This window comes from Felis catus, chromosome B3 (assembly GCF_018350175.1).
Source record: "Felis catus isolate Fca126 chromosome B3, F.catus_Fca126_mat1.0, whole genome shotgun sequence".
Lineage (NCBI taxonomy): Eukaryota > Metazoa > Chordata > Mammalia > Carnivora > Felidae > Felis > Felis catus.
This window is the reverse complement of record NC_058373.1, coordinates 31,300,391-31,325,186: the sequence shown is the minus strand read 5'-3', so window position 1 is coordinate 31,325,186 and position 24,796 is coordinate 31,300,391. Positions and strand designations below refer to the sequence as shown.

Sequence of the window (24,796 nt, the reverse complement as noted above, 5' to 3'; positions counted from 1 at the left end):
CCCTCATCACTGGAGCAGCTCCGTTCCACCCCCATCCTCCGAAGTCCACAAGACATTAGGACCAGTGTTGTCTGAAAATGTCATTTTTATTTAAAGCACAAAAATTGAGACATAACATATACATTTATACATGAAGAAAAAACACCAGAAAGTTTACAAAACCTTGGTCACTGCCACTGTCATTCAGTGGCTCTGGGGCTGGTGAGCTGGCGGTCTGCAGGCTGCCTCGGGGTGGGATCCAGGTCCCAGAGGCAGGCAATTGGCCAGCTTTTTGAGAGGTCCCCTCAGTCCACACACCCACCCCTACAGCCTTTGGAGGACAGGGTACAGGTTTTACCTGGGGACTCCCGGGTGCCCATCACACTGACACACCTGAGGAATCCCCAGGAACAGTGAAAGGTGACCTGGGTTCTACTCAGGGTATGGAGCCTGGAACCCTCAGAAAAAATGGCTCATCAGTCCAGCATGAAGGGGTGCAGTTCTGGACTGATTCTTCCTGCCCTCCCTAAGAGTCATACAGGCGACTTATTGCTGATAGTGGAAGGCAGAGTGGGGTAGAATCTGAGGCCACGGTAAAGGGCTGCTATCCCTCAGGAGGAGAGGAAATCAAACAGGGCCAAACCACACCAGGACAACCAGACTCCACCCTCCTAGAAAACCGCCAAAGGCTGGGCAAGACAACTTGGGGTCAATGTCTTTTATCCCTCCCCACCCCACTCCCAAATCCCAACAATCCCATTGCACATTCAGTAAGTCTAAAAAGGGAAGAGCTCAGAGAGGGCCCCAGTGGGCACAGGCGCTGCCCATACCAGGAAGGTGCAGGGGGCACTAAAGGTCTATGAATCTGTGAGAAACGTTAAGGCAGGGAAGAGCCTGGGGCGACCACGCCAGAGGCTCTGGAAGCTCAGAGACCACCCCAGAGTGCTCTGGGGAACAGAGCCTGCCATCCATCTGGACTGCAGTTCACCTAAAGGGCAGCCCTTGGGAGACTACCCCAGCCTGGGAGGGAAGGAAAGGGAGGACTGTGGAAGCCACAGGCTTTGTGTGTGGAGCCATATTTGGGCCAGGCCTGCTAGCGGAGAAGTGAAGTCCCAGGACCCTGGAGAAGTAAGACTCCACCTGGGATGGGCCCAGGTCAGCTGCTGATCCCAAGTACGTACGTGTATGTGCATGTGTACGTGGGTACGGGGAAGTGAACTTCAGTCCCACAGCTTCGAATCCTACCAAACCACCACCAGAGAAGGAAAGACTGTTTTGGTTTTTTGTGGTTTTTTTTTTTCCTGTTATGTAAAAAATAAGTCCCTGTCCCTCCCTCCCCTTCTCGGGCAGAACGGAGAGCTGGTTGCTGAGGAAGGAGGAAGAACTCCGGCAAGACCCTCCCCCGGTCTGTGCTGGGCATAACCACTGTTTAAGGCACCCACGGAAAGTGCAGCTAGAAGGCAGGCAAGAGAAAAGGCTGGGGCAGAGAAAGGACAGTCAGGGGGACTAGTTCCCCTGGAAGGCTCCTCGGGCAGCATTTGAGGCAGCGCTGCGGAAGGTCCTGTTGCTGAAGATGCCCTGGGAAAACTCCTCTTGGGCCTGCTGGAAGCTGGCCCCCGTCCGGCGGTATAGGGAGTGCACCTGGGGAAAGAGGCTGGGGTGAGAAGGCTGCCCTGGGGTCCCACCTGACCTCCCATCCAGAGCCTTGGTGACAGCCGCTGGACCTCTGGGACTCGGGAAGCCCAAATGTTCTAGTGATGGGCTCGAGGCAAAGGCAGGAGAGAGGTGCCGGCTTCCTTGGGCTGCTGTTGGGTCAGCACCCAGCACTCACCCGCTTCAGAAGGAAGAGTGAGAGCACGGCACATAGGGTGAAGAAGCCAGCCACCACCATCATGATGATTGACACAGCCAAGTGGTCTTTCTTCAGTGTAGACAGGGCTGCGATCCAACCACTGCAAAGGGAGGAGGCAGCCAGAAGGGACACAGTGGGAATGGGCCCCAGAGGTCCCTGTGAGGTGTTCTTCTCTAGGTGGCCGCTGTATGCTGACCAGCCACCACCCAGGCACCTCCCTCCAGCACAGAGCCCAGGGGGCCACGAGCCCTTGGCCTGGGAGAGGCCAGGCCTCTGTGAAGGCTGAAGGGAAGGGCCCCACATGGCCCTCACAGTCAGGAGTAGCATGGGGGAGGGCCTTTTCCTGCTCTTCTAGGGGACATGGAAAGCCTGGCTGCTTGCTTCCAAGGACCCCCCTCTGGGAAGGAGGACCACTGGCCAAGCCATCGCATCCATCCTATCACCTCAGCTCCTCCTGCTGGGGCCCAGGGCAGCCCCTCTGCCTCCAGCATCACCTTCCTGGCCCCAGTGTCCTTATCTATAAAAGGGGATATCCTTACACTGCCTGAATTAAATAAGAACTTACCACAAAGCCACAGTTCTCAAAATAGTGCAGTACTGGTATAAGGACAGACATACAGATCAATGGAATAGAACCGAGAGTCCAGAAACAAACCGATACTTCTATCATCAACTGATTTTTGACAGGGATGCCAAGACCAGTAAATGGGGAAAGAATCCACATGGAAAACAATGAAGCTGGTCCTTCCCTTCAACCATACACAAAAATTAACTCCAGATGGATCAGAGACCTGGGGCGCCTGGGTGGCTCAGTCGGTTAAGCGGCTGATTCTTGGTCTTGACTCAGGTCACGATCTCATGATTCAGGAGTTTGAGCCCTGCGTTGGGCTCTCTGTTGGCGGTGCAGAACCTGCTTGAGATTCTCTCTCTCCCTCTCTCTGCCCCTTCCTGGCTCCCTCTCTCTCTCAAAATAAATAAACTTTAAAAAACAAACAAAAGGGGCGCCTGGGTGGCTCAGTGCGTTGAGCGTCCGACTTCGGCTCAGGTCATGACCTCACGGTGAGTTCCAGCCCTGCATCAGGCTCTGTGCTGACAGTTCAGGGCCTGGAGCCTGCTTCAGATTCTGTGTCTCCCTCTCTCTCTGCCCTCCCCGCTCATGCTCTCTGTCTCTCAAAAATAAATAAATGTAAAAAAAAAAATTTTTTTTTTTTAAAACAAAAAACTTTGTGCGTCAAAGGACACTATCACAAGAATGAGAAAAATAATACACAGGGGGGAGAAAATGTGTTCACTACATATCTGATAGGGAGCTGGTATCCAGAATATATAAAGAACTCAACAACAAAAAGACAACCCAATTACTAGAGAAAGACTTGAATAGACATTTCTCCAAAGATACACAAATGGCCAACATCATTAGTCATTCAGGAAATGTCAATCAAAAAACAGGGAGGGGGGTGCCTGGGTGGCTCAGTCGGTTAAGCATCTGACTTCAGCCCAGGTCATGATCTCGCAGTTTGTGGGTTTGAGCCCTGTGTTGGGCTCCGTGCTGACAGCTCAGAGCCTGGAGCCTGCTTCGAATTCCATGTCTCCCTCTCTCTGCCCCTCCCCCACCCATGCTGTCTCTCTCAAAAATAAATGTTAAAGTTTAAAAACAAAAACAGGGGCGCCTGGGTGGCGCAGTCGGTTAAGCGTCCGACTTCAGCCAGGTCACGATCTCGCGGTCCGTGAGTTCGAGCCCCGCGTCGGGCTCTGGGCTGATGGCTCAGAGCCTGGAGCCTGTTTCCGATTCTGTGTCTCCCTCTCTCTCTGCCCCTCCCCCATTCATGCTCTGTCTCTCTCTGTCCCAAAAATAAATAAACGTTGAAAAAAAAAATTAAAACAAAACAAAAACAAAAACAAAAACAAAACAAAACAAAGAACAGTGAGGTATCTTACCTCTAGGCTGGGAAAAAAAACAACCCAAACCAGAGTTGGTGAGAATGTGGAAAAACCACAGCCCTCACACACCACCAATGGAATGGTACAGACTTCCATCTGACCCCGCAATTCCACTCCTACGTACATACCCAAAAGAACTGAAAATAGGTGTTCAACAGCTCGTACAAAAACATTCATAGCAGCAGTATTCACAACAGCAAAAAGGTGGAAAAAACCCCAGGGTCTATCAATTGATGAGTGAATAAGCAGATGGATGGGATATGATTCAGCCATAAAAAGGGATGAAATACTAATCCATGTTACAACATGAGCCTTAAAAACATTATGCTGAGGGGCGCCTGGGTGGCTCAGTCGGTTAAGCGTCCGACTTCGGCTCAGGTCACGATCTTGCGGTCCGTGGGTTCGAGCCCCACATCGGGCTCTGTGCTGACCGCTCGGAGCCTGGAGCCTGTTTCAGCTTCTGTGTCTCCCTCTCTCTCTGGCCCTCCCCCGTGGATGCTCTGTCTCTCTCTGTCTCAAAAATAAATAAACGTTAAAAAAAATTAAAAAATTAAAAAAAAAAAACATTATGCTGACAGAAGCCAGACACAAAAAGCCACCTACTGTATGGTTCCATTTATATGAAATGTCCAGAATAGGCTGATCCAGAGACAGACAGCAGCTTAACAGCTGCCAGGGGCTCGGGGAAGGAGGGATTAAGTATAGCGTTTCCTTTGGGGTGATAACAAACGTCCTGGAACTAGACAGTAGTGAGGGCTGCACAACACTGTGGATCTACTACACACCACTGAATGTTCTGCTTTAAGACAGTTTAAGTAGTAAATAAAACAAATGTTATGGGTATTTCACAATCAGTAACAAGAAAGAAGGATTACATCCAGCCAGCTGTGGGGGGCCGGAGGTGAGGTGAGGAAGGCACTGGGAAACTGGGGGCTGCAGGGCTCGAGAGGGAAGCCCAGGCAGGTCATGGGGGTAGGGGGGTGGCGGAGGGGAGTCCGGACCAGAACTCAAGCCTTCTGACTCCGAGTCCAGAAGCAAACAGCAGTTAGGCCACAGCCTGTCTTCCAGGATCTCACTAAGAGTAGTGAGTAATGAAACCGGGTCATCAATCAAAGAGAAAGGGGCCAGATTAGAAACAGCAAGGTGAGGGGCGCCCGGGTGGCTCAGTTAAGCATCCAACTTCAGCTCAGGTCATGATCTCACCATTATTGAATTCGAGCCCCAGGTTGGACTCTGTGCTGGCAGCTCAGAGCCTGGAGTCTCCTTTGGACTCTGTGACTCCCTCTCTCTCTGTCCCTCCCCTGCTCACGCTCTTTCTGTCTCTTAAAAAATAAACGTTAGGGGCGCCTGGGTGGCGCAGTCGGTTAAGCGTCCGACTTCAGCCAGGTCACGATCTCGCGGTCCGTGAGTTCGAGCCCCGCATCAGGCTCTGGGCTGATGGCTCGGAGCCTGGAGCCTGTTTCCGATTCTGTGTCTCCCTCTCTCTCTGCCCCTCCCCTGTTCATGCTCTGTCTTTCTCTGTCCCAAAAATAAAATAAAAAAATAATAATAAAAAAATAAACGTTAAAAAAAAATTTTTTTTTTTTTTAAAAGAAACAGCAAGGTGAGAGGGAAGAGGGGTGGTGGGAGGGCAGTGGGGACGTGCTCGGAGTGCAAGGTGAGTCAGCCCCTCCCTCCTCTCTGGATCAGCTGCACTGGAGGGAGGGGACCAAAATAGTGCAGCCCTTCCAGGCCCAGGCTTTCAGCCAAGCGTCAGCCTGACCATTCTGTGATGTTCCCTGTGCACTGGGGCGGAAAGGAAAACATCAGCCATCAGGTTTTCTTTCTAAGGCTAATTCTGAACTGAGGACTACAGCGCCCAGGAAACTCAAGCCAGTTATATGCTCAAAGCAAGAAGGAGGCAACCCAGGAGAGAGGCTAGGGCTCCATCTCCTGACATTACAGGGCCTCTGGGAAAAGTCACAGCACAGAGTCTGCAAAAGCCAGGGCATCTGTCAGCAGCTGCCCAAATCCAAAAGCTTGTCTGGGGCCTGGAGAAGTAGCCCTACCCTCTGGGAGGGCGTGGCCGGAGAAAAGGAATAAATGCAATCCTCCATAGGACTTAGGCCAGGTAGCCTAAGGATTCAGGGCAAGTCCACTTACAACGCCTCAGAAAGTGGTGGATGAGGCAAGGCAGTGAGTTGGTGAGCGGTGAAGAACTGGGGGCGGTGCACGGAGGCAGATGCAAGTCCACCCAACCCCTCTCCCGGCTAGGGTAGAAGACGGGTCATCTGCGAGGGCCCTCTGGGAATGAGGATAGCAGAGCCAGAGAGGCCAAGCCACCTCTAAAATGTAATTCCATCGTGCTGCCCCAGGTCTCACCTGTCCCCCAGGCCAGGGATGCCAACCAGTTGGATGATGTAGATCCCTATTTGACAAAAAAATACGAAGAAGAATACAAAGAAGCTGAAAGAGTTGTCAGACCTGTGGAGAGAGGGGGAAATCCGAAGTCACAAGAGGGTTTGGGGCTCATTCCTCAGGTTCCTCACTTGGCATGGCATCGGTCCTCATTAGGAGCCAGGAGGCAGGATGGGAGCACAGACAGCTCCAGGGGACCAGCCACATTGTCCATAAGGACACAGACACCCACAACCATAATCAAAACAGGCTTGCCCCTCCTTGCCTTCCAGTTAAGGGGTCAATGCTTGACCCCTTACTCAAAGAGCTAATAAAGTTGCTCACTCAAAAAAACAATATAAAGAGCCTAACAGTCCATTTCCTGGTGTATGTGTTTGCATTTCATAGAAGGCAAGGAAATCTAAGCCAAAGGTATAAATATCTAATAATAAAACTGTAGGCCTGGGTGGAAGAAAAGGTATTTGGGGAGCACAGAACCCTAGACCAGACCTCCAGCTCCATGTCCTTGAGGGCTAGAATAGATTGAGGCCGCAGGTCTCCTCTGCAGAGTACATGGGAGGGTTCAGCCATTGCCCCCCAACTTCCCGGGGCCTGCTAGGCTCCCAGGCCTGAAAGCATCAACTCCAAGGCACAACTGCACAAGCCCTAGGGGTCTGTGAGGTAGCTCCACTCAGGTCCACAGTATTTATTCTAGGTCAACTGCTTTGGCACTCAGCAGGCTCAAGAGAGCTTGGAGTGATAAGCCATGGAGAGCTTATCAAAGTCAGACTTTCTGAGAGTAGCTAATGCTTCAGAAGGGGGTTGAGCAGCCCCTCCTTCTACCCAGCATCTGAAATCCTAATGCACCAGACAGAATGGGAGCAGTGAGAACACAGGGAAGAGCTGCAGACCCCTCCCAGATCTCCCATGCCTAACCCAAGGACAGTGTCCAGAGCAGACCCCAGGCACAACAACTTAGGAAAATGGCTCCTCATCCGTGTCTGCTCTCACTGTGGGTGGGAATGGGAAAGTGGATTTCCCACCAACCTATTCTGCTCTAAGACTAGGATGGGGCCCCTGGGCTTAAGGCCCTTGGCCTGCTACCTGGGATGCCAGTCATACACTGACCCCTTGTCCAAGCCCCACTCACCTGAAGGCTTTATAGATGGGTCGGTACCAACACAGGAAGGCACAGGGGGTGAAGATGATAAACCACAGAATCGAAAGGCCAAAGTTCACTCCGCTGGTGCTGTCAACTAAGAACCAGGCCAGGCAGGCAAGCAGGTTCAGAAACAGAGTCACCGAGTGCACTGGGGAGGGGGAGGAGAGAGAGATACGGGCTCGTGCCAAGGTGACTGAAGGATTCCCAGGCATGGTGAACCACCCCCTGGGAGGACGTGAGGTCCATACAGTGAGGGGAGCTGCAGAAATACTACAGGACCTTCGTCTGCACCTAGGTGCAGTGAGCTCCCAGATCCTGATTTTCTGGGGCAGCAAAACCAGGGACCAAACCACGTTCCTAAGAGGTGAAGGGACAGCCCAGATATATGATGGGGGTGGGGAGTGGCAGTGAAGGGAAGGTGCAGACTCAAGGGCTGATCCTTGAGGGAAAGAAGCCCTTGGAGACTCCTGTCCCTGTCTCTAGATGGCCCACACTGGAGCTACAGGGAGTAGCTGGGCTACTTGTGTAGAGGGAGGCCTTCATCTAAGGGTGGCCTTTCAATGCAACGAGCCCCACAGGAACTCTGAAGCCTCCCATTAGTCTCACTCTACGTGATCCATGGTGTGAACTGGCCCTTCTGGGGAGGTTCCCAGCACAGGGAGTAGACTGTGGAGGGCCAATTAGGGGGGCAGAAGGTACCTTCTACCCCGGCCCAGCGCTGAGGAAGACTGGAGTCTGCGGGAGGAGCAGCCAGAGCACAGAAAGGGCCCTGGAGTCACACCCCATTTCACCCGTAAGCTCAAGAGGGCTGGGGCGGGACTCACACATCCAGAGATAGTAGAGCATCTTGCATATCCGCTGGTAGTCAGCAGGGATTTCTACCGAGAAATCCTGATAGAAGCAGGGCTTGACAGGGCACCAGAAGGGCAGGGGCGGCCAGTTGTTCTCTCTCACTGTGTAGAAAGACACGACAAGGTGAGGCCCAGCCTCCACAGCAGCATGGCGGGGTGCAGACTCCAGCAGTTTACGGGTCAAACCAGGGCTCCAGAAGGGCACCGGCAAGTGGGGCTCAGGGTCTCCATGGGTAGGGAGTGGGATGGGAAAAGGGTGATGGGACACGAACACACACAAGCCTGCTCCAAGGTTAACAGATCCCAAATGCACTGACAAACAGAGCAAAATGGCCTATGTGATTATTTTTATGAACAACCAACCCATAAGCACAAGGGGTCATCTTCGTGAAGATGAAGGGGAATCGCAGGACCAGTGTCCCTACTTCAGCAAAAATTTCAGGGCTGGGAAGGAGTGCAGAAATAACCCACACCCGCTAGGTCCACACTGCAGGTCTCCTGGCCTCCATCTCCCTGCCCTGCCTGGCACTAGCACCAGGGCTGCTCTAAGATGATCAAAAGCCCGACAGGGGTCCAGGGCTGCCCCAGGACAAGCAGGCTCAGGAAGAGCTCCCGTGCCAGGCCTGGCAGCCCAGGGCCCGGCAGCCTCCCTTACCATGTAAGTTGGCCACAGTGTTCTGTAGCTCCCGCTCCTTGCGCTCCAGCTCGGCTGCTTTCCTGTCCAGTTCTTCCTGCTGCCGGAGCAGGCTCGCCTGGGCTGCGGAGGCCACGGCCTGGGGGGCACAGAAGTGGAGCAGCCGGACACGGGAGACAGAGGGGCAATGTCAGTCGTCAGTGTGAGCAGAAAGTCAGAAGGGCCTTGCCCCATGCAGGGAGAGACAGTCCCAACTCCATGCTGTCTTGGGTACCAGAGACCACCACAGACAGGCCAAGGTGACCTGTCTCCTACTGCCTCGACACCACCTCTGTCCCCTTAGCCGTTAACCAGCCTTAATCTGGGATCAGGGATGAAGGGGAGACCCCTGAGCTGGAGACGAGAGAACATTCCCCCATTCTGGAATGCAGGCAAAGTTCAGTTACACTGACCTCTGGGGTAACAGCGAAGGGAAAACGGCATCACAAGAGACTAAGCTGTAGCCAGAAACCCAGAGAGCTGCACCTCATCTGAAGAGCCTGGAGGGTGCGTGTGCGCAGGGGAAACAGTGCAACCTGCTAGCAGTGAGTGCGGAGGGGACACGTGAGGACAGATCATGTGCACCTGGAGCCTCATGGATCCATATTTAAGTACCACCCCACCCCACCCCCAGGAGCTGACCCCTTGAGGTCCACCTGAAAATGTGACTGGCTACACCCCAGCGCAGCCCCCTAGGCTTGGCCCTGCTCTGCCCGGCTTTGATGATATGCGGAGTCCAAGCTTCATCCCCTGTCCAGAAAGAGCCTCTGAGTGAGGCACCTAGGGAACGTGAGGCCGAGCAGAGCTGGCCCTGGCGTTTCAGCCCAGGGCCCCACTCCTTCCAGGGGCTACAGCTGTTGGGGCCTGGTTATTCCCGAAGTCTACAGTCGTTTTAGGAAACAGGTATCAGACCACTCACCTCGCAGAACGGTAAGCCAGACATATGTGTATATACGTGTGCGCGCGTGCACGCGCGCATGTGCACACACACACACCCTCGCGCTCTCACTCTCTCCAAAAGGCGTTCTCCAAAGAGCCAAGGCTGACTTTAGCAGGTCAATTTCAGGCACTAGGGGCCAAAGCAGGACCAGAATGGACCATCCTGGACCATGCTGAACATCTCAGCCTTCCCTCCCAAGTCTGGTCAGAAGGCGAGAGCCTCTTGGGGCCCACGAGAGCCCAAAGCCCGGCTTGGGCCTTGCCCTCCCTCATGCTCATCTACACTTCGCCTACCTTCGGAAGCTTTTGCATGTAGCTGTCTCTGAGAATACTATCTCCTCCTAGTAGCATCTGCCTCTCTGAGAGCTCGCTCACTGCCAGGAATCTGGTAGGCAGGAACCTGCTGGCCTGTCTACGCAGGAGCTGCAACATACAACTCCACTGTGGGTCATGCTCACTGGGGTGGTGAGGCGCACGGGGCAGGACGGCGAGGTGATGGGGAGTCGAGTGTCAGACACAAAGCAGACAAGATTCACGGTATTTGGTGAAGGGACAAAGAAAATAGGAAGGAAGGCAGAAATAAAAGAGGCTAAAAAAAGAAAAGAGAGACAGAGAGACAGAGGGAGGAAGGCCAGGAGAATGGATGAATGGATGGATAGATCGATTGATTCGGGGCCCTGAGTAAGAGAGGACAAACCAAAGGCCCCACGAGGATCTGGAATGGCACAACAGAGGCAAATGCTCTCTCTGAAGGCACCAACGACCCTAGCCTGGTTATTGTTTGGTGGTGGTAATGGGGTGGGGGTGAGGATATAGGCTGGCTGAGCAGACCCTCCATGTGCAAGTGACCAGCTCCAAAGAGATTATCAAAAGGGCCCTTAAAGGGCAGCCAGGAATTAAGGCCCTCTGTCCACCTCCTCCCCCAATCTCAGGGCTCAGCTACTGGTGCTACCCTCTCAGGAAAGAAGAGGCAAAGGGATTTTTGTCAACAGTACCTGGGGGGTTGGCTGGGTTGGTTCCACTGAGGGCTGGAGAACCGCCGGCTGCGAGGGCCCAGGGAGCTGTGTGACAGGAACTGTTGTCGCTGCATTTGTCTGCGTGGGACACACCAAAGGAGGCAGATGAGTAGGGCTCCACTAGTTGGCCACACGGGGGCAGACCCACAGCGGGGTGAGTGCTGTGCCCTTGCCTGTGAGGGACATTCCCTCTGGGGCAGGCCTCAGCCCGGCTCTGCAGATTCTTAGCCTTTGAGCCTCAGGCTCTGGGCAATGTGATGCTTTACCTGGCCTCCCTGGCCGTGCTGGAGCCACAGCTCCCCAGCACTGTCCTGTCCTCTTCAGGGAGGGGCCCAGATGACAAATCCCAAGGGGAGAACTGCTGACTTCTTCATCCTTATCCCCACCCCAAGTTCACGTTAGGACTGCAGTTTCTCAGAGCTGTCTCTGCCTCTGCCAAGGCTCCTTGCCTCAGAAACCTGGCACCACCCAGGGGACCCAGGGACTCAGAAAGAGGGCATGCTCACCAACCTCGGAGAAGGGGTTGAATTCAGCCAGGCCACTTTGCGGGGCATTGGTCAGCTGGGTCACAGAGGGATCCTGCAAAGGTAAAAAGCAAAACAAACAAAAACAGCCATGAGCCGCTGGGGAGAAGAAAGAACCATCTCTTGGCCCCTCCCAGGCCAGCAGGCCCCAGGGATACGGGGCTGAGGTGAGGCCCTTCCTGGTGGCCTGAAAAGCCTCTCCAGAAAGGCTCCTCTGCCCAGCCCCTGCCACACCAGAGCTGCAACCTCTTCTCCCTTTCTGGGAAAGGAGTTCAGCCCCAATGACTTCCCAGAAGAGACCCAGAGCAAGCTTTACATTCTGAGACCTCAAAACAGACACTACCATGTCCTTGTTAGTGCCCTTTACAGATTCAAAAGAATTTACAGTATTTACCTCCAGGGGGGAGGGAGTGCGTGGTAGGAATACTCACTTTTTTAATTTATAACCTTGCTGTACTGTTTTCTTATTTTACAGAAAGCATTTATTCCTATTTATTTTAAAAAAGTTTATTTATTTTGAGAGAGAGGGACAGCACACAAGTGGGGAAGGAGCAGAGAGAGAGAGGGAGAGAGAAAATCCCAAGCAAGCTCCGCACCAGCAATGCAGAGCCCGATGAGGGGCTCGAACTTGCACACTACAATATCATGACCTGAGCCAAAGTTGGACACTTAACTGACTGAGCCACTCAGGTGCCCCTTATTATTATTTTTTTAAGCTCGTTTATTTATTTTAAGAGGGGGAGAGACAGAGAGAGTGGGCTTGGGCCCACATACACAGGGAGAGGCAGAAAGAGAGAGAGAATCCCAAGCAGACTCTGCACTGTTAGTGCAGAACCTGACATGGGGCTCAAACTCACAAACCATGAAATCATGAACTAAACCGAAATCAAGAGTCAGACGCTTAACCGACTGAGCCACTCAGGCACCCTCTCCTCTTATTTTTTAAAGGACGGTTTAAAGGTTCTGGAACAAAAACACACTGCGGGCTGCCAGTACTGATTTTGTGAAATCAGGCACACTTGCTAAGAACAGAGGCATGAAGGGCTCAGATGAAAAGCGGAGAGAATGTTTTTGGATTCATTTTTTTTTCCCCTCAAGAAAATGCAAAAATGTCCTTCAGAACGCAGTCTTTCCCTGAGTTTTCAATCTTCCCTTCTCCATCTGACCTCTTCCAAGGCCAGCCCTCCCGCCTAGGGCCTGCACAGCACTTCCTGTCATCTCCTCCACCGAGCAACCTCCCTAATGGCCTGGGGCCACTTGGCCTTATCTCACCCCCTCCCAGCACTCCATCATCCTTTCCCCTTCCCCGTATGTACGTAATAAGTATGGGGCTCATGTCCAGCTCCACAGCGATGCCTGGGCTCTGGGAGGAGCAGCTGTGAAGGCTGGGCACACCACGGCTGGACTCTGCCAAGGCCCAGGTTACAAGGCCTCCCCTAGGCCCCGCTCTGTGTACCTAACCCCCATCCCTCACTTCTGGTCCTGGCCTCACCTCCACCAAGAATCCACAGACTGGATTCTCAAACACAATATTAACATTAGACAGACCCTCAGGGAACAACCCCCTCAATTCTTTAGATGTGGAAACAGATCCTACTGTGGTGCCGTACTTGTCCTAGGTCTCAAGATGGCTGGCTCCCTCTTCTGTACATTCACAGAATGTCAGCAGTGAGCGTGTTCTCTGATGTTTTTCACACATACTAACTCTCATCTTCCCACCTGGGTCTCCAGTTCCTGAAGAGTGAGACTGTGGCTGTCTGGCCCCTGGGCCCAGAGCCCCAACTCACTTCTCTCTAGACGTACCTCATCTCTGGACCCCCACCCAATTTCCTCTGCAAGGAGGCAATGTGGCTATGTCCATTCTGCTGGACAGCATTCCTGCCCGGTGGCCCCTGAAACTTGGATAAAGGGACAAGGTGAGGTTCAGAAGGCCACCTGAGATGGAGGAACTGGCCTTGAGGTTATTTATTGGCTGAATGATTTCTCCCAGAATTACTGGGCTGACTTTCTGCAAGGAAGATCTGGAGCTCAGGTTCCATTCCCCTTTCTGACTCAGCAAACACCAAGCCACAGCACAGTGAGTGAGCTGAAGTCACTGAAATCAGATCCACCATGCAAGGAACTGGTTACCTGAGTGCGTGTCACAGGACAGAAGACAGAGGGGTGGCTCTGGTAGCTGTTTCGGGCGCTGACCCACATGTCTGGCTGAGGTGCGTGCGTTTAACAGGCAGCCTTCAGACCCATGCAGAGATGTCATTTTCTTTACCAAGGTCAGCCAGAAGAGGATTCTGGGGGTGGGCAAGCTGACTACTCTGTCCGTAGCGCCCTCTCCTTTTTCTAAAGTCTTAAAGCTGGGTCCTTTACCCCTCACCAGACTTGCCATAAACAAATACTGTCTCCACCAGCATGCTGTAACCTCCACAGCCAGATGCTTCTCTCTCAAGTTCATACTTCTGGCTCCTAGTGCTTGGGGAAGGGCCGATGCAGAGCAGAAGGTCAAACAGTATTTGACAGTATGTGCCACATGCTCTCCTCTACTTTCTCTGGGTGGTACTCCCCCAAAGCTGGAGGGTACCTGCATCACTGTGGTAGCCCCAGAGCCCACAAGCACCCTGCCTCGGAAGACGGTCCTGGAACATTCTGGGAGACCCGGGTGCTTTCTGAAAGATGAGAAGCTCAGGCCTGGTGAAAGAGGAAGGGAGCTGACATTTACTGAGTGTCCTTATACAATGATGCGATTTTGAAGTTCTAGTCACCCCAGAACCGGCCACTGTGTCGAGTTGTCAGAAAAGAAGGTTCTACCAGCTTTCCTCAACCTGGTTCTTCAAAAGAATTAAGGCCCAGTGCCCTAAGGCATCCACTGTCTGAAATGACTTGACTTCTCTCCCGTGCATCTAGAATAATCCTGGTTCTATTCCATCCTTGAAAGAACAGAGATAAATCGTCACTTCAACCAGCTTCTGAACCCTGTGGCTCAGCTGAGGTGTCCCCTCATTCAACCTCATGACCACCCCGTGAGGGATGTCTTTTTAGTTTGCAGCTGGAGAAAGCCCCGCCTCAGAGAGGAGAAGTGGCTCGTCCAAGATCCCAGGGGTGGTGGCTGAGCCAGATTCTGAATTCAAGTTGTCTGTATCCAGGGACACGAGTGGTAAACCCGAGAGGGCAAGGTGAGGGTCTACCTTGTTCAGCAGCGTACCCCCAAAGCCTGGGGCACTTGACAAACGGAAGGTGCTCAATGTGTGGTTGAATGAACGAAGCCCCCTCCTGAGGAACACTGACGGGACACCATGAGTGACCAAGACAACTACTTCTGCTCAGTTTTTTATTCCTGGACTTCAGGGAAGTCCTTGGGGGAACACCTGTGTTAGGAGACATGCAGCGAGTCTTGCACTAAGGACCACACTGACTGGTCTGAGTGAAGACCCTCAGCTTCTACTCTGAGTCACAAGTAACGCGTCAACAGCAGCAAGCTTCTTTCCCACTAAGCATCAGCTGGCTCGGAAGTGGGTCAAGTAGTCATTTCAAAGGATGGCGAGAGCTAAGTTTCACCTACAGAGAGGTAACCCAAAACCCCCTGGTACACAAAGGACTGAGCCTGGCTAATGCCCTTTACTGAATGTATAACAAAGAAAATGCTCCTGCACTCGGTTCTTTTCATTCTGGGAAGAGTCACAAACAGTGTGAGTGACAAACCGAGATCAACAGGATGCAGCTCTTGACCTTCTGGAGCGGATGACTGTTGCAGAGACACGTGCACATAGTACAAGAGCCCAGGGCAGAGTGAAAAAGAGGGGAAGGGAGGCCGGGGAGCGGAGGAGAGGCTCACCACCGCTGGGGCAGGGGAACCCTTCGTGTGGCTGGGGTGTGAGGACCCAGAGGAAAAGAGGCAGGCGCTGGAGCTCTGCCGGGAAGGGCCTTGAAAAACACATTCGTTTCCAGTTTGGCAATCACTTTCCATGTCACAGGTGTCGGCTGTGCTTGAGCTGTGACTCTTTCTTGCTTTCGCCTCCTACACTCCACCCAAGCTCCCAGTGTGGGGTTTATTTCAGGCTCCAAATAAACACATTAAATAAATACTTCATGAGCTAAAAAAAACTCGGCCATTCTCTCTGGGAGGCAGAGTTACCAATACTTTGGAACTCTTGGGAAGTTCTATTTGCTTTGGAGACAAGGCTGTGTGTCATAGGACAAAAAAGGGCAATCATCCCCCAACCAAGTGGCTGGGTCCCAAGTAAAAAGAGCCACAGATAACCTCAGTACTCTCTTACCTGAAAATCCATCCTAAGGAAATATGACACAAATATGTAAAAATCTGTACCTGCAAAGAGATTTATTGCACCAGTGCTTACAATAGGAGGAAAAAAATCAGGAAATGACTTAACTGTCCAACGACAGTGAGCACAAGAATGTTTTGGTACACATCCCCTCAATGGCCTGAACAGCCATTAAAAATCACAGCTATGGGGCACCTGCGTGGCTCAGTTGGTTAGGCGTCCAACTCTCAGTTTTGGCTAAGGTCATAATCTCTCAGTTTGTGAGTTCAAGCCCCACATCGGGCTCTGTGCTGACAGAATGGGCTTGCTTGGGATTCTCTCTCTGCCCCTACCACCCCTCTCCAAATAAATAAATAAACTTTATTTTTAAAATAAATAAATAATCACAGCTATAAACATAGAGCAGCAATATGGAAAAGACTTTGTTATATGAATACCACATTAACAATTTTGTCAAAAGCATTCATGTGAAAAGAGACTGGCAGGAAAACACATCAGAACAACAATGGTTGCAAAAGACTGGCAGAAATACAAATGATCTATTTTGTCTTCTGAATTTTCCACAATGTGATGTTATTTTTACCTTAAAAGCACACATACCCACACATTTTTAAAAAGAGCCTGAGGACCCATCAAATGAGCAACGTGCACCCAGGCCTCTCTCCTTGCCACAGCAGTGATGGACACAGTGGCCCAGAAAAGTGAGGCTGACCCACCTGGCCTGGCGCCCAAGGCCCTCCCGGACCTGGTGCCAGCACCCCTGGCGGCAGCCTGTCCTTGGTCAAACTGAGACACTTGTCATCTCCTTCCACCTTCGTTTACTCCCTAGGCTAACCGTCCCACGCCAAGTGCGGGGCTAGGACCCTGACCAAAAAGCCTTGGTTCCTGCCCTCAAGAAGTGGACAGTACAGAGAACAAGAAGCCAGGGCAGGAAGTGACAGCACGTGACTAGTGCAGGGCCAGGGCCGATGGGAGGGCTTCACAGAGGAGGGAGGGACTAAGCTGTCTGGGAGTCAGGGTAGGCTTCACGGAGATGGCACCTGAGTTGGATCTTGAGAGAGGACAAAAGTTTAGCAAGAACTAAGGAGGGAGGCAAGAGCAGCACTGCAGGGCGCCTGGGTGCCTCAGTCAGTTAAGCACCCGGCTCAGGTCATGATCTTACAGTTTGTGGGTTCAAGCCCCACACTGGGCTCTGCACTGATGACACAGAACCTGCATGAGATTCTGGCTCTCCTCTCTGCCCCTCACCTGCTTGTGCTTTCTCTCAAAATAAATGAATAAACATTAAAAAAAAAAAAAAAAGCAACATGTGCAAAGGCAAACACACCTCTATGTGTTCAGGGCACAGGATGTGGGGCGACTCAATAGGGTGGAGGCCGGAATTCACCCAAGACAGGAGGACAAAGGACACAGAAGTTTATTGAAAACACTGCAAGGGAGCAGTGGGCAGGACAGCAAAGGAGAGACTGTCAAGAGGCAGTGCTGGGGGGCTGGAGTTATGGGGGGGAGGTGAGGAGGTATGGGAATGCACAAAATTTTCCTTTTTGGTACCTGTAGCCAATTGTCAGTAGTCCATTGGTCAGCCAGGACTAATGGCTATTTTGAGGTGGGTTGCCTAATGAGCCTGTTTGCATACAGCCCAGTGGTCACTCTGGGCCCTTTTACCTTACTCAGATTTCCACCACTGAGGTCTGTTGCTGAAAAGTGGCCTCTATACAGAAGGTTCTGGGGGCTGTGCAGTGAAGTGAAGAGAGACAGAAGCCAGGAGTGCCAAGGAACCAGCCTGAACAAAGGGTTGAGCCAGACAGCAGGAGTTTGGACTCCACCCATGAGCGGTGGAGGACAACTAGAGACTGTCATCTCTGCCACGGTGAGGAGAGCACAGTGAGAAGGGAGGGAGGACTGGCCGGGACCACAGTCCACAGGGGTGATGGTGAGGACTGAACTAAAAGCATGATAACTGGGGGTGGAGAAGAGGCGACAGACTCCAGAGGCCCTGCTCAGGTAGATGCCACGGGCTCAGCCACTCTCTAGGGCAAGAAAGGGGGAGGGGAAGGGAAGTTGAGGAACTCAGTGGCTAACTTGGGTGACTGGGGAACAGTGCCACCCCTGAGCAAGATTAGTGATCACGGGAGAGGAACAGGCTTTTCAGGAGCGGGTGTGTGAAAGCAGGCGCCCCATGTTTGTTTTTTTAAAGTGGGCTCCATGCCCAAAGTGGGACTTCAACTCACGACCCTGAGAGCAAGAGTTTCAAGGCACCTATGTGGCTTAGTTGGTTAAGCATCTAACTCTCGATTTCAGCTCAGGTCATGATCTCATGGTTTCTGAGATCAAGCCCCAAGTCAGGCCCTGCACTGACAGTGAGGTGCCTGCTTGGGATTCTCTCTCTCTCTCTCTCTCTCTCTCTCTCTCTCTGCCCCACCCCTGCTCATGCTTGCTTGCTCATGTGTGTGCTGTCTCTCCCTCTCTCAAAATAAATAAATAAACTTAAAAAAAAAAAAAAAAAGAATTGCATGTTCTTAAAAAAAAAAGAAAAGGGTTGCATGCCCTACTAACGGAGCCAGCCAGGAGCCCCTAGAGCAGCTCTAGATCTGGGATTGCTGGGATGTGGATGCTATTCTGAAGCCACAGTGAAAGACGACTTCAGTCGCCTCCATTGTGACCTCACGCTTTCTAGTTGGGTTCTTCTTTCCAGTTGGTCTCTGGGCTCAGGCTGAAGACCCTAAGGGCAGAGCGTCCCCTGATGAGAACAGGGAACTGAAATTACCCCCTCAAGCAACAAGAACTGCCCTGAGCCAGCAAGGCCCCACACCTGACTGACTCCAAGACTACGCTCGACTTGACCTTCACTGCCCACCTACATGTACACACCCACCACTGTCCCACATTTTCCTTATATAAACCTGAAGTATTTTCGGCACTTTGGAGACAGTCTGAGCCGCTAGTCCGCCGTCTTCCTGGTGTTGGCCTCGCTGAAATCAACTCCTTTCTTGTTCCACCACTGCTTGTCTCTCTGCCTCTGGATTCTGTCAGCGGCCAGTGGCCGAACCTGGTCTGTATGGGACCCCTGTGCGCCTTGGCTATAGTGTAAATGGAAGACCTTACTCAGAGAGGTATACAGTGAGAACAAAGTCAAAGGACAGAACTGCAGCCTTCACAGCCTCAAAACGGGTGGAAGGAGGTGAGCGTCCCAGCGTTAAAGAGGCTGAGGGCAGAGAGAAGTACAGGAGAGACTGCCAGGCGAGCGAGTGTGCCACAGCAGCAGACGTGCCACAAGCAGCAGACGTGTCCCAGGCCAGTGGCCAGAGAGGTGGCAGGCTCTAAGAGGGAGGAGGCGCCTGGGGCTGCGGGGCCACAGTATGCACAAGTGCCTTTCGCTTCTTGGTGCTCTGTCACCTGAAATATGAAATACCCTCTCTTCCCATCCGCTCTCTGCCTGAGCCTTTCTACCAAAGGACTCTGCTCTTCCTCCTCAGATCCCTCATAGTTCCTTCTGCCAGGTTTCGACTGCCTTCATCATACCCACGGTGTGTTATCATTGAACAGCTAGCATTTCTTGGCTCTCCTGCCAGATCAGAAGCTCTGGCAGGCCGTGTGCTCATTTACCTCAATCTCCTGCACGGGCCCTTGGAACAGCAGGAGCTCAGCGATGTGCACAAATGTGTAGGCACCTCAAAGGAGCACTGCTGGGCGGGTCACACCTTGGTAATGTGCACTAGCACTCTTCTCTGAAAGAGTGGCAAGGACCCCTTGTTTATCCTGGTTAAATATTACCATTTCTCTGAACACAGGATTATCCTACTCCAAGTAGCTCCAAAGAAAACTTAACAGAATTGTAGGGTTAAAGTCCAGCTGTGTCTCTGGCCAAGTGCTTTTGAATCACCCAGCCTGGCTCCAGGTGCCAGCCATAAAGGCAGGGAGATAACTCCCATCCCCTTTACCCTCATCCCCACCCCCCGGATCTGGCAGCTGTCTGGACTCAAACTATATGAACTTCACCATTTTCAAATTTCTTGAGACAATGCTCCTGTTCCACAGGAAAGTTCTAACAGGCCCATCTGGTGGTTGTAAGAATTCCCAAAGCTACAGTCAAGCTGGAGCCCACCCTCTCTGGGAAGTGTCTGTGCAGGGAACTTTGTTCACACCCAAATCACGTTTCTGCCACCACTTTCTCCTCCCACAGGAGAGAAAAGTTTTAAATCCTCGGGAAGCAGCCACACCACCGAGATTATCTTTTAACTGCAAGGAGGCAACGTGTGAAAGTGATATTCTGCGATCTGGCAACTCATGGCACTGAAAGGCCTTCTCTGTTCAGCACCACCAGCTAGTTCACACCGCCCCCCACCCCCCCGCCTTGAAGAAATGCCCAGTAGGAAAGCAGGCCCAGCACTGGCCTGGGTGACCTGCTTGTTAGCTAAGCACTGAAAAGTCAAATGGGCACGATGCCCACCTTTAGCCCTCTACCTCTTCACCACCTGACAAGACTGCCTGAGAAATTTCTGGGATCAGACATGCTGGAATCGGTCCATAGTAGGACCCAAAGATCCAGAGAGTACAAAGCAGATGCACCATAATAAGCACAGGAATTAGGGAGTGCCAGGGGGAGGTTGTGAAATCGGCAGCACTTGGCTTGCAGTTTCCTGCTTCCGCCTGGAAGTTTGGTAAAACCTCTGCTGCACTCTTGTGACAACTTTGCATTCACAGCTCTTGCTTTGCAGGAAGTTTGCTAAGAATCTCAAGTATAACTCCACGCAGAGAAGAGGTCACATAAGCCCACACCCACATTGCAGGGCGGGGAGGTGGGTGGAAGTAGGAGGTGGATAAAAAACAAGGGTAAAGGAGTCAATTTAAAGGCACACCAGAAGTTGCAGGGCAGATCACAAGAGTTAGCAGAAAAAGGATTCCATGGTTGGATAACTGAGAAATTCTGGGTCAGATCAAGTTGAGCTAGGGGTGCCTGGGTGGCTCAGTCGGTTGGGCATCCGACTTCGGCTCAGGTCATGATCTCACAGTTTGTGGGTTCAAGCCCCACGTCGGGCTCTGTGCTGACAGCTCAGAGCCTGGAGCCTGCTTTGGATTCTGTCTTCTTCTCTCTCTGCCCCTCCCCACTTGGGCTCTCTCTGTCTCTCAAAAATAAATAAATGAAACAAAAAAATTTTTTTAATTAAAAAAAAGTTGAGCAAATGTCTTTATTGCAGGATTGCTCAGAGTCTTTAACAAACAAGTCTTGCCAATCTTTAAGAAAAAAATAGTGATTCCCAAAATTATTTGACCACATAACCCTGAGCACCTTTCAGGACTGGTTATTACTCAGAACATAACTGCTATAAAGTACTATCCTGGGGCACCTGGGTGGCTCAGTCGATTAGGCGTCCAACTCTTGGTTTCAGTTCAGGTCATGATCTCATGGTTCGTGGGACTGAGACTCGCTTGGGATTCTCTCTCTCCCTCTCTCTCTGCCCCTCCCCTGCTTGCACGCACAAGCATGAGCTCTCTCTCTCTCTCTCTCTCGAACTTGTAAAAAATAAATAAAGTACTATCTTAAAAAGCACAGTATAATCTGTATTATCCCAGCCCCACACACTGGGGAAAAAAACTTGCATAGCTAATACTAATTAGCAAATGGTAAAACTCACTTGGCTAGTACTAATCACCCCTACCAGTACTCTCATTTCAAGAATGGGGAGGGTGATGACGAAGCTGGCCTAAATAACCCCAACGCAGTTTAAGACCAATATCTGAACTCCAAAAACCTTTAAAACAGCAAGGTCCTGAGAATGAGACCCAGATCTAGGCCCCTTCCCACTGCAAATTAGCTGGTGACTCTGGCAGGTACCATCCTCACTGGGTTCCTGGTTTCCTCCTCTCTAAACCGAGAGGTTAGAATAGATTCCTGAGGACGTTCCCAGCTCCGGTACTCCACCATGGACTCTGAACACTACACTTTCATGAACCACCACAGAGTGATGGAAAGCATGACTCTGCTCTGAAAGCTGGCTAGGTGTGACAGTTTGAGTCTGCTGCCTCTCCCCTTGTTTTCTCCTGAGCTCTGTGCTAACACCCTGGGTAAATGAAGCTGGGCTCACACCCAGTCACCCAAGGGCTGCACCCTTCCCATGTCGCAGCCCTGGCAGTCAGGAAAGCAGACACCAGCATCACAAAAAGGGAGGGCAGCTCTCCAGGTGAAAGAGCTTGGGGGGGCATCACGTCCAAAGTTCCTTCTCCCCGAAGAACTGTGCACCAAGAGGAAAAACACGGCCCAGGGTAAGGAGGAGCAGAGTCCCAGCCAGCCAGCTCTTGTCTTCCCACACAGGATTCCCCCACCAGATGTTGTTCTTTACAGGACCACAGCTGCTTCCTGTCCTGCCATATCCTGGGGCTGCCTGATGGACAGACTGTCTCGGTGAATGCAGAAGTTACTTCTACCACAGTTTGCACAATCATTCCTGGGGCTGGAGATGTGGTTTAAGACTAAGACTTTCAAGCTGCTATTAATCTTGGGCAGCACTCGGGCCAACTATCTCGCCCACTGCTAGCACTGGAGACAAGCTCTCCGCATCTCTGGATGGCTGACTGCCTCTGGCAGACAGACAGCAGCAGACATTTTATTTCCAATTCTGACAGGGGAGGGGGAAAAAAAAGCAAATCATTACACAGAACACACTCCAAAAGACTACTAGATCCCACTCTCTCTGCTCCTCCCCTGCTCATGCTGTCTCTCTCTCAAAAATAAAGATTTAAAAAAATAATAATTTTTTTTTAAATGGGGTGCCTGGGTGGCTCAGTCGGTTAAGCGTCCCACTTCGGCTCAGGTCATGATCTCGCAATTCGTGGGTTCGAGCCCCGCATCGGGCTCTGTGCTGACAGGTCAAAGCCTGGAGCCTGCTTCGGATTCTGTGTTTCCTTCTCTCTCTGTTCTTCCCCTGCTCACCCTCTGTCTCTCTCTCAAAAATAAATAAAGATTAAAAAAAATTTTTAAGACTACTAGATCGCAGCGTCATACAACAGTTCTGTAATTAAACCAAACTGTTACCAGATGACACTGGCAGGGGAAAAAAAAATGCAAATGCTTTTTTCTTTACTTAACTAATAGAGATGACTGAATTACATAAGAGACAAGGTTCTTGCAAAGGTCTGTCAAGAAGCATTAAGTTGTAAGAGGAATGTTCAGAATGTTACAAAGACCAAGCTACCAAAATTTGCTTTGAGGGCTCCCTTTGACTAAGTACCTTGAGACCAAGAAAGAAACATAAAACGTTCACTCCCCTGAGAGTGTACAATTATTCCCTTCTAGTCTCCTTTGTCTTTGCACCGACCTTGAAGGAATTCAAGGGGAGAAACCTCATGCTGTGAGTCGCAGGAAAGATCCCTCAAAGTACTTTCCCCACACCTGCAGGAAACTCTGCAGCTGCCAATGACCAGATAAAGCACAAGCAAGATGAGTTAATGTGCCTAGTAACATACTGACAGAGCAGAAACCTCAGAGCTCATAAATCACCAGTCAGCACAATTAAGCTTCTCTAGAACCGGTTTTGAGCAGACATGAAAAGGAGGCACAGGAGATTTGGAGTTAACAGGAGCCCTAGCCTGTCACTGCAAAATATTACCCCTGGATTACCCCTGTATCCTAGCTCAGAGGCAGAAAGGTTTCCGCTTTAAGTAGGAAGACTTCTTCAGCTATCCTTTGTTCAAAAGGTCAAGCCAGCTCAAAGGTCAGCACATCTCAACTCCCTAGCCAACACACGCGTCCATCAGACCAACATTCCTTGTGTTTCAAAACCCTCAGAGCCCTCTCACTTTTCCTCCTTCCCTAACCTGGGCTCTCTCTCCTGTCTAGCCAAATCCCAGTCCAAAATAGACCCATGGCCAAAGTGTGGAAATCTTTTCAAGTCCGTATTTCAGCGTGCGTCGGTTATCTCCACACCCTCTTCCAACCTTCCTTTCCTAGCAAATCTCGGTGGGTCTCCTATACCTTGTAGGCTAGTTTGCCTGTTCCGAGAGTGGGGGGGGGAGAGTGGAACGTGGCATGTTCCCACATTTCTCTGTCCCACTAGAGGCTTCTACCTCTTCATTATGTTGTTGTCACCCCTCTCCTAACGTGACTCAAAGCAGGTGTCTCCCCAAGACTGCGGGATGTAGTAGCCACACTTCCCACACAGGTGAAGTCGCTTCTCTCCCCGACCGTATGCTTCCCCAGCAATGTCCGGCCAAAGGGGCTAGCTACATCCGGGGAGCTAGAGGGTCCTACCACTTCTTCCCAGGCTACAGCGTCCCGCCCCTCCGCAGTTCCACCTGCTGCTAGTCCCGCCCCCCAGACACTACGAAAGGCCAGCCCTCAGAGCCCATTCTCCCATTGGGCAGACAGGCCGTCTCCTACGCCACGTCTCTCTGCTCCAGCGAGGGGCCCGGGCGGTGGCCTTTGGCACCAGGGAGAAGTGAGCTGGGGGCTCTACCTGGAAGGGGTTTACGTCCACTGGGTCTGCGAAGGGATTGGTATCGAAGGACGACATGGCGGCCGGGGACTGACCGGCGAGCTCCGCGAGTGCTTCGGCCTCCGGGCACCCAGACCCAGCGGCGCTCTCCGTGCCAACCCACCACTTCCGGGAGCGAAGCAGCCGTCCTGGCGCAGGCGCAGCACCCTCCCAGAGGGGCGTGGTCCTGACGTCACAGAGGTCCGCCCCGCCCTCCTGTCGAGCCCACTACAGAGCGGCGGGTGGGCATTCCGTTTCCAGGCGCTCCTTTTGCATACCTGTGCCTCAAGGGTCTGGGTGGCTCAGAGGCACGAGAGAGCGGAAGGTGGGGCTGGAACCCTTCCCAGCAGCCTGTTCTCAGCAGCCTCTCGGTCTGATTGCTTCCAAATTTGTCTTGGAAAATTCCCAAGTAAACTCTGTTAAGTGGAGCCGGAAACTTAACCCCTTCATTTCCCTGGAGGGCAAGTTTGGGAAGTCCAACTGGTCCAGACAGGAGAACGAGCCTATTTTGGCCGGAGTGGGGAACGGAATTTCTGACCCGAGAGGACTTAGTCGAGCTAGGAGAGGACTTGGGGTAGGACCCAGCAGGGCAGAGGGGATTTTTTTCGGAAGAACCAACCATACAGCTATCCCACATGATGGGGTTTTGGGGTGAGGGGTGGTTCAGAGCTGACGGCCAAGAAAGAATTTGGTGCAAAAGGTGATTTTATTAAAGCACCAGACAAGGCCCGTGGGCAG

At 51.9% G+C, this 24,796-nt stretch overlaps 1 protein-coding gene across 2 annotated transcripts; it reads right to left on the bottom strand.

The window, feature by feature from the left end:
• Window positions 1-67: 67 nt before the first annotated feature.
• Window positions 68-24,221, bottom strand: SCAMP2 (secretory carrier membrane protein 2). 2 transcript variants are annotated; one of them, XM_019832043.3, is made up of 10 exons: window positions 24,041-24,221; window positions 11,300-11,368; window positions 10,769-10,867; window positions 10,068-10,196; window positions 8,817-8,934; window positions 8,135-8,263; window positions 7,299-7,458; window positions 6,134-6,235; window positions 1,811-1,931; window positions 68-1,620 (listed from the first exon to the last, which is right to left on the bottom strand). In XM_019832043.3, the coding sequence occupies exons 1-10, from the start codon at window positions 24,095-24,097 to the stop codon at window positions 1,486-1,488; spliced, it is 1,119 nt and encodes a 372-aa protein (XP_019687602.1). In that variant the 5' UTR covers window positions 24,098-24,221; the 3' UTR covers window positions 68-1,485. The 2 variants fall into 2 exon arrangements, with proteins under 2 accessions (XP_019687602.1, XP_003986993.1); XM_003986944.6 differs by lacking the exon at window positions 10,068-10,196 and having other exon boundaries at window positions 24,041-24,216.
• Between the last annotated feature and the right edge of the window lie 575 nt (window positions 24,222-24,796).

What these genes read in the sequence shown, in the direction of transcription:
- SCAMP2 (XM_019832043.3), bottom strand. Translation starts at nt 24,097, where the DNA reads ATGTCGTCCTTCGATACCAATCCCTTCGCAGACCCAGTGGACGTAAAC. An exon ending in CACTGTGGCCAACTTACATG is followed by an intron (nt 8,264 to 8,816) that starts GTAAGGGAGGCT and finishes CTTTCTACACAG; the next exon opens with TGAGAGAGAACAACTGGCCG. An exon ending in GCTCTACTATCTCTGGATGT is followed by an intron (nt 7,459 to 8,134) that starts GTGAGTCCCGCC and finishes CCCCCTCCCCAG; the next exon opens with TGCACTCGGTGACTCTGTTT.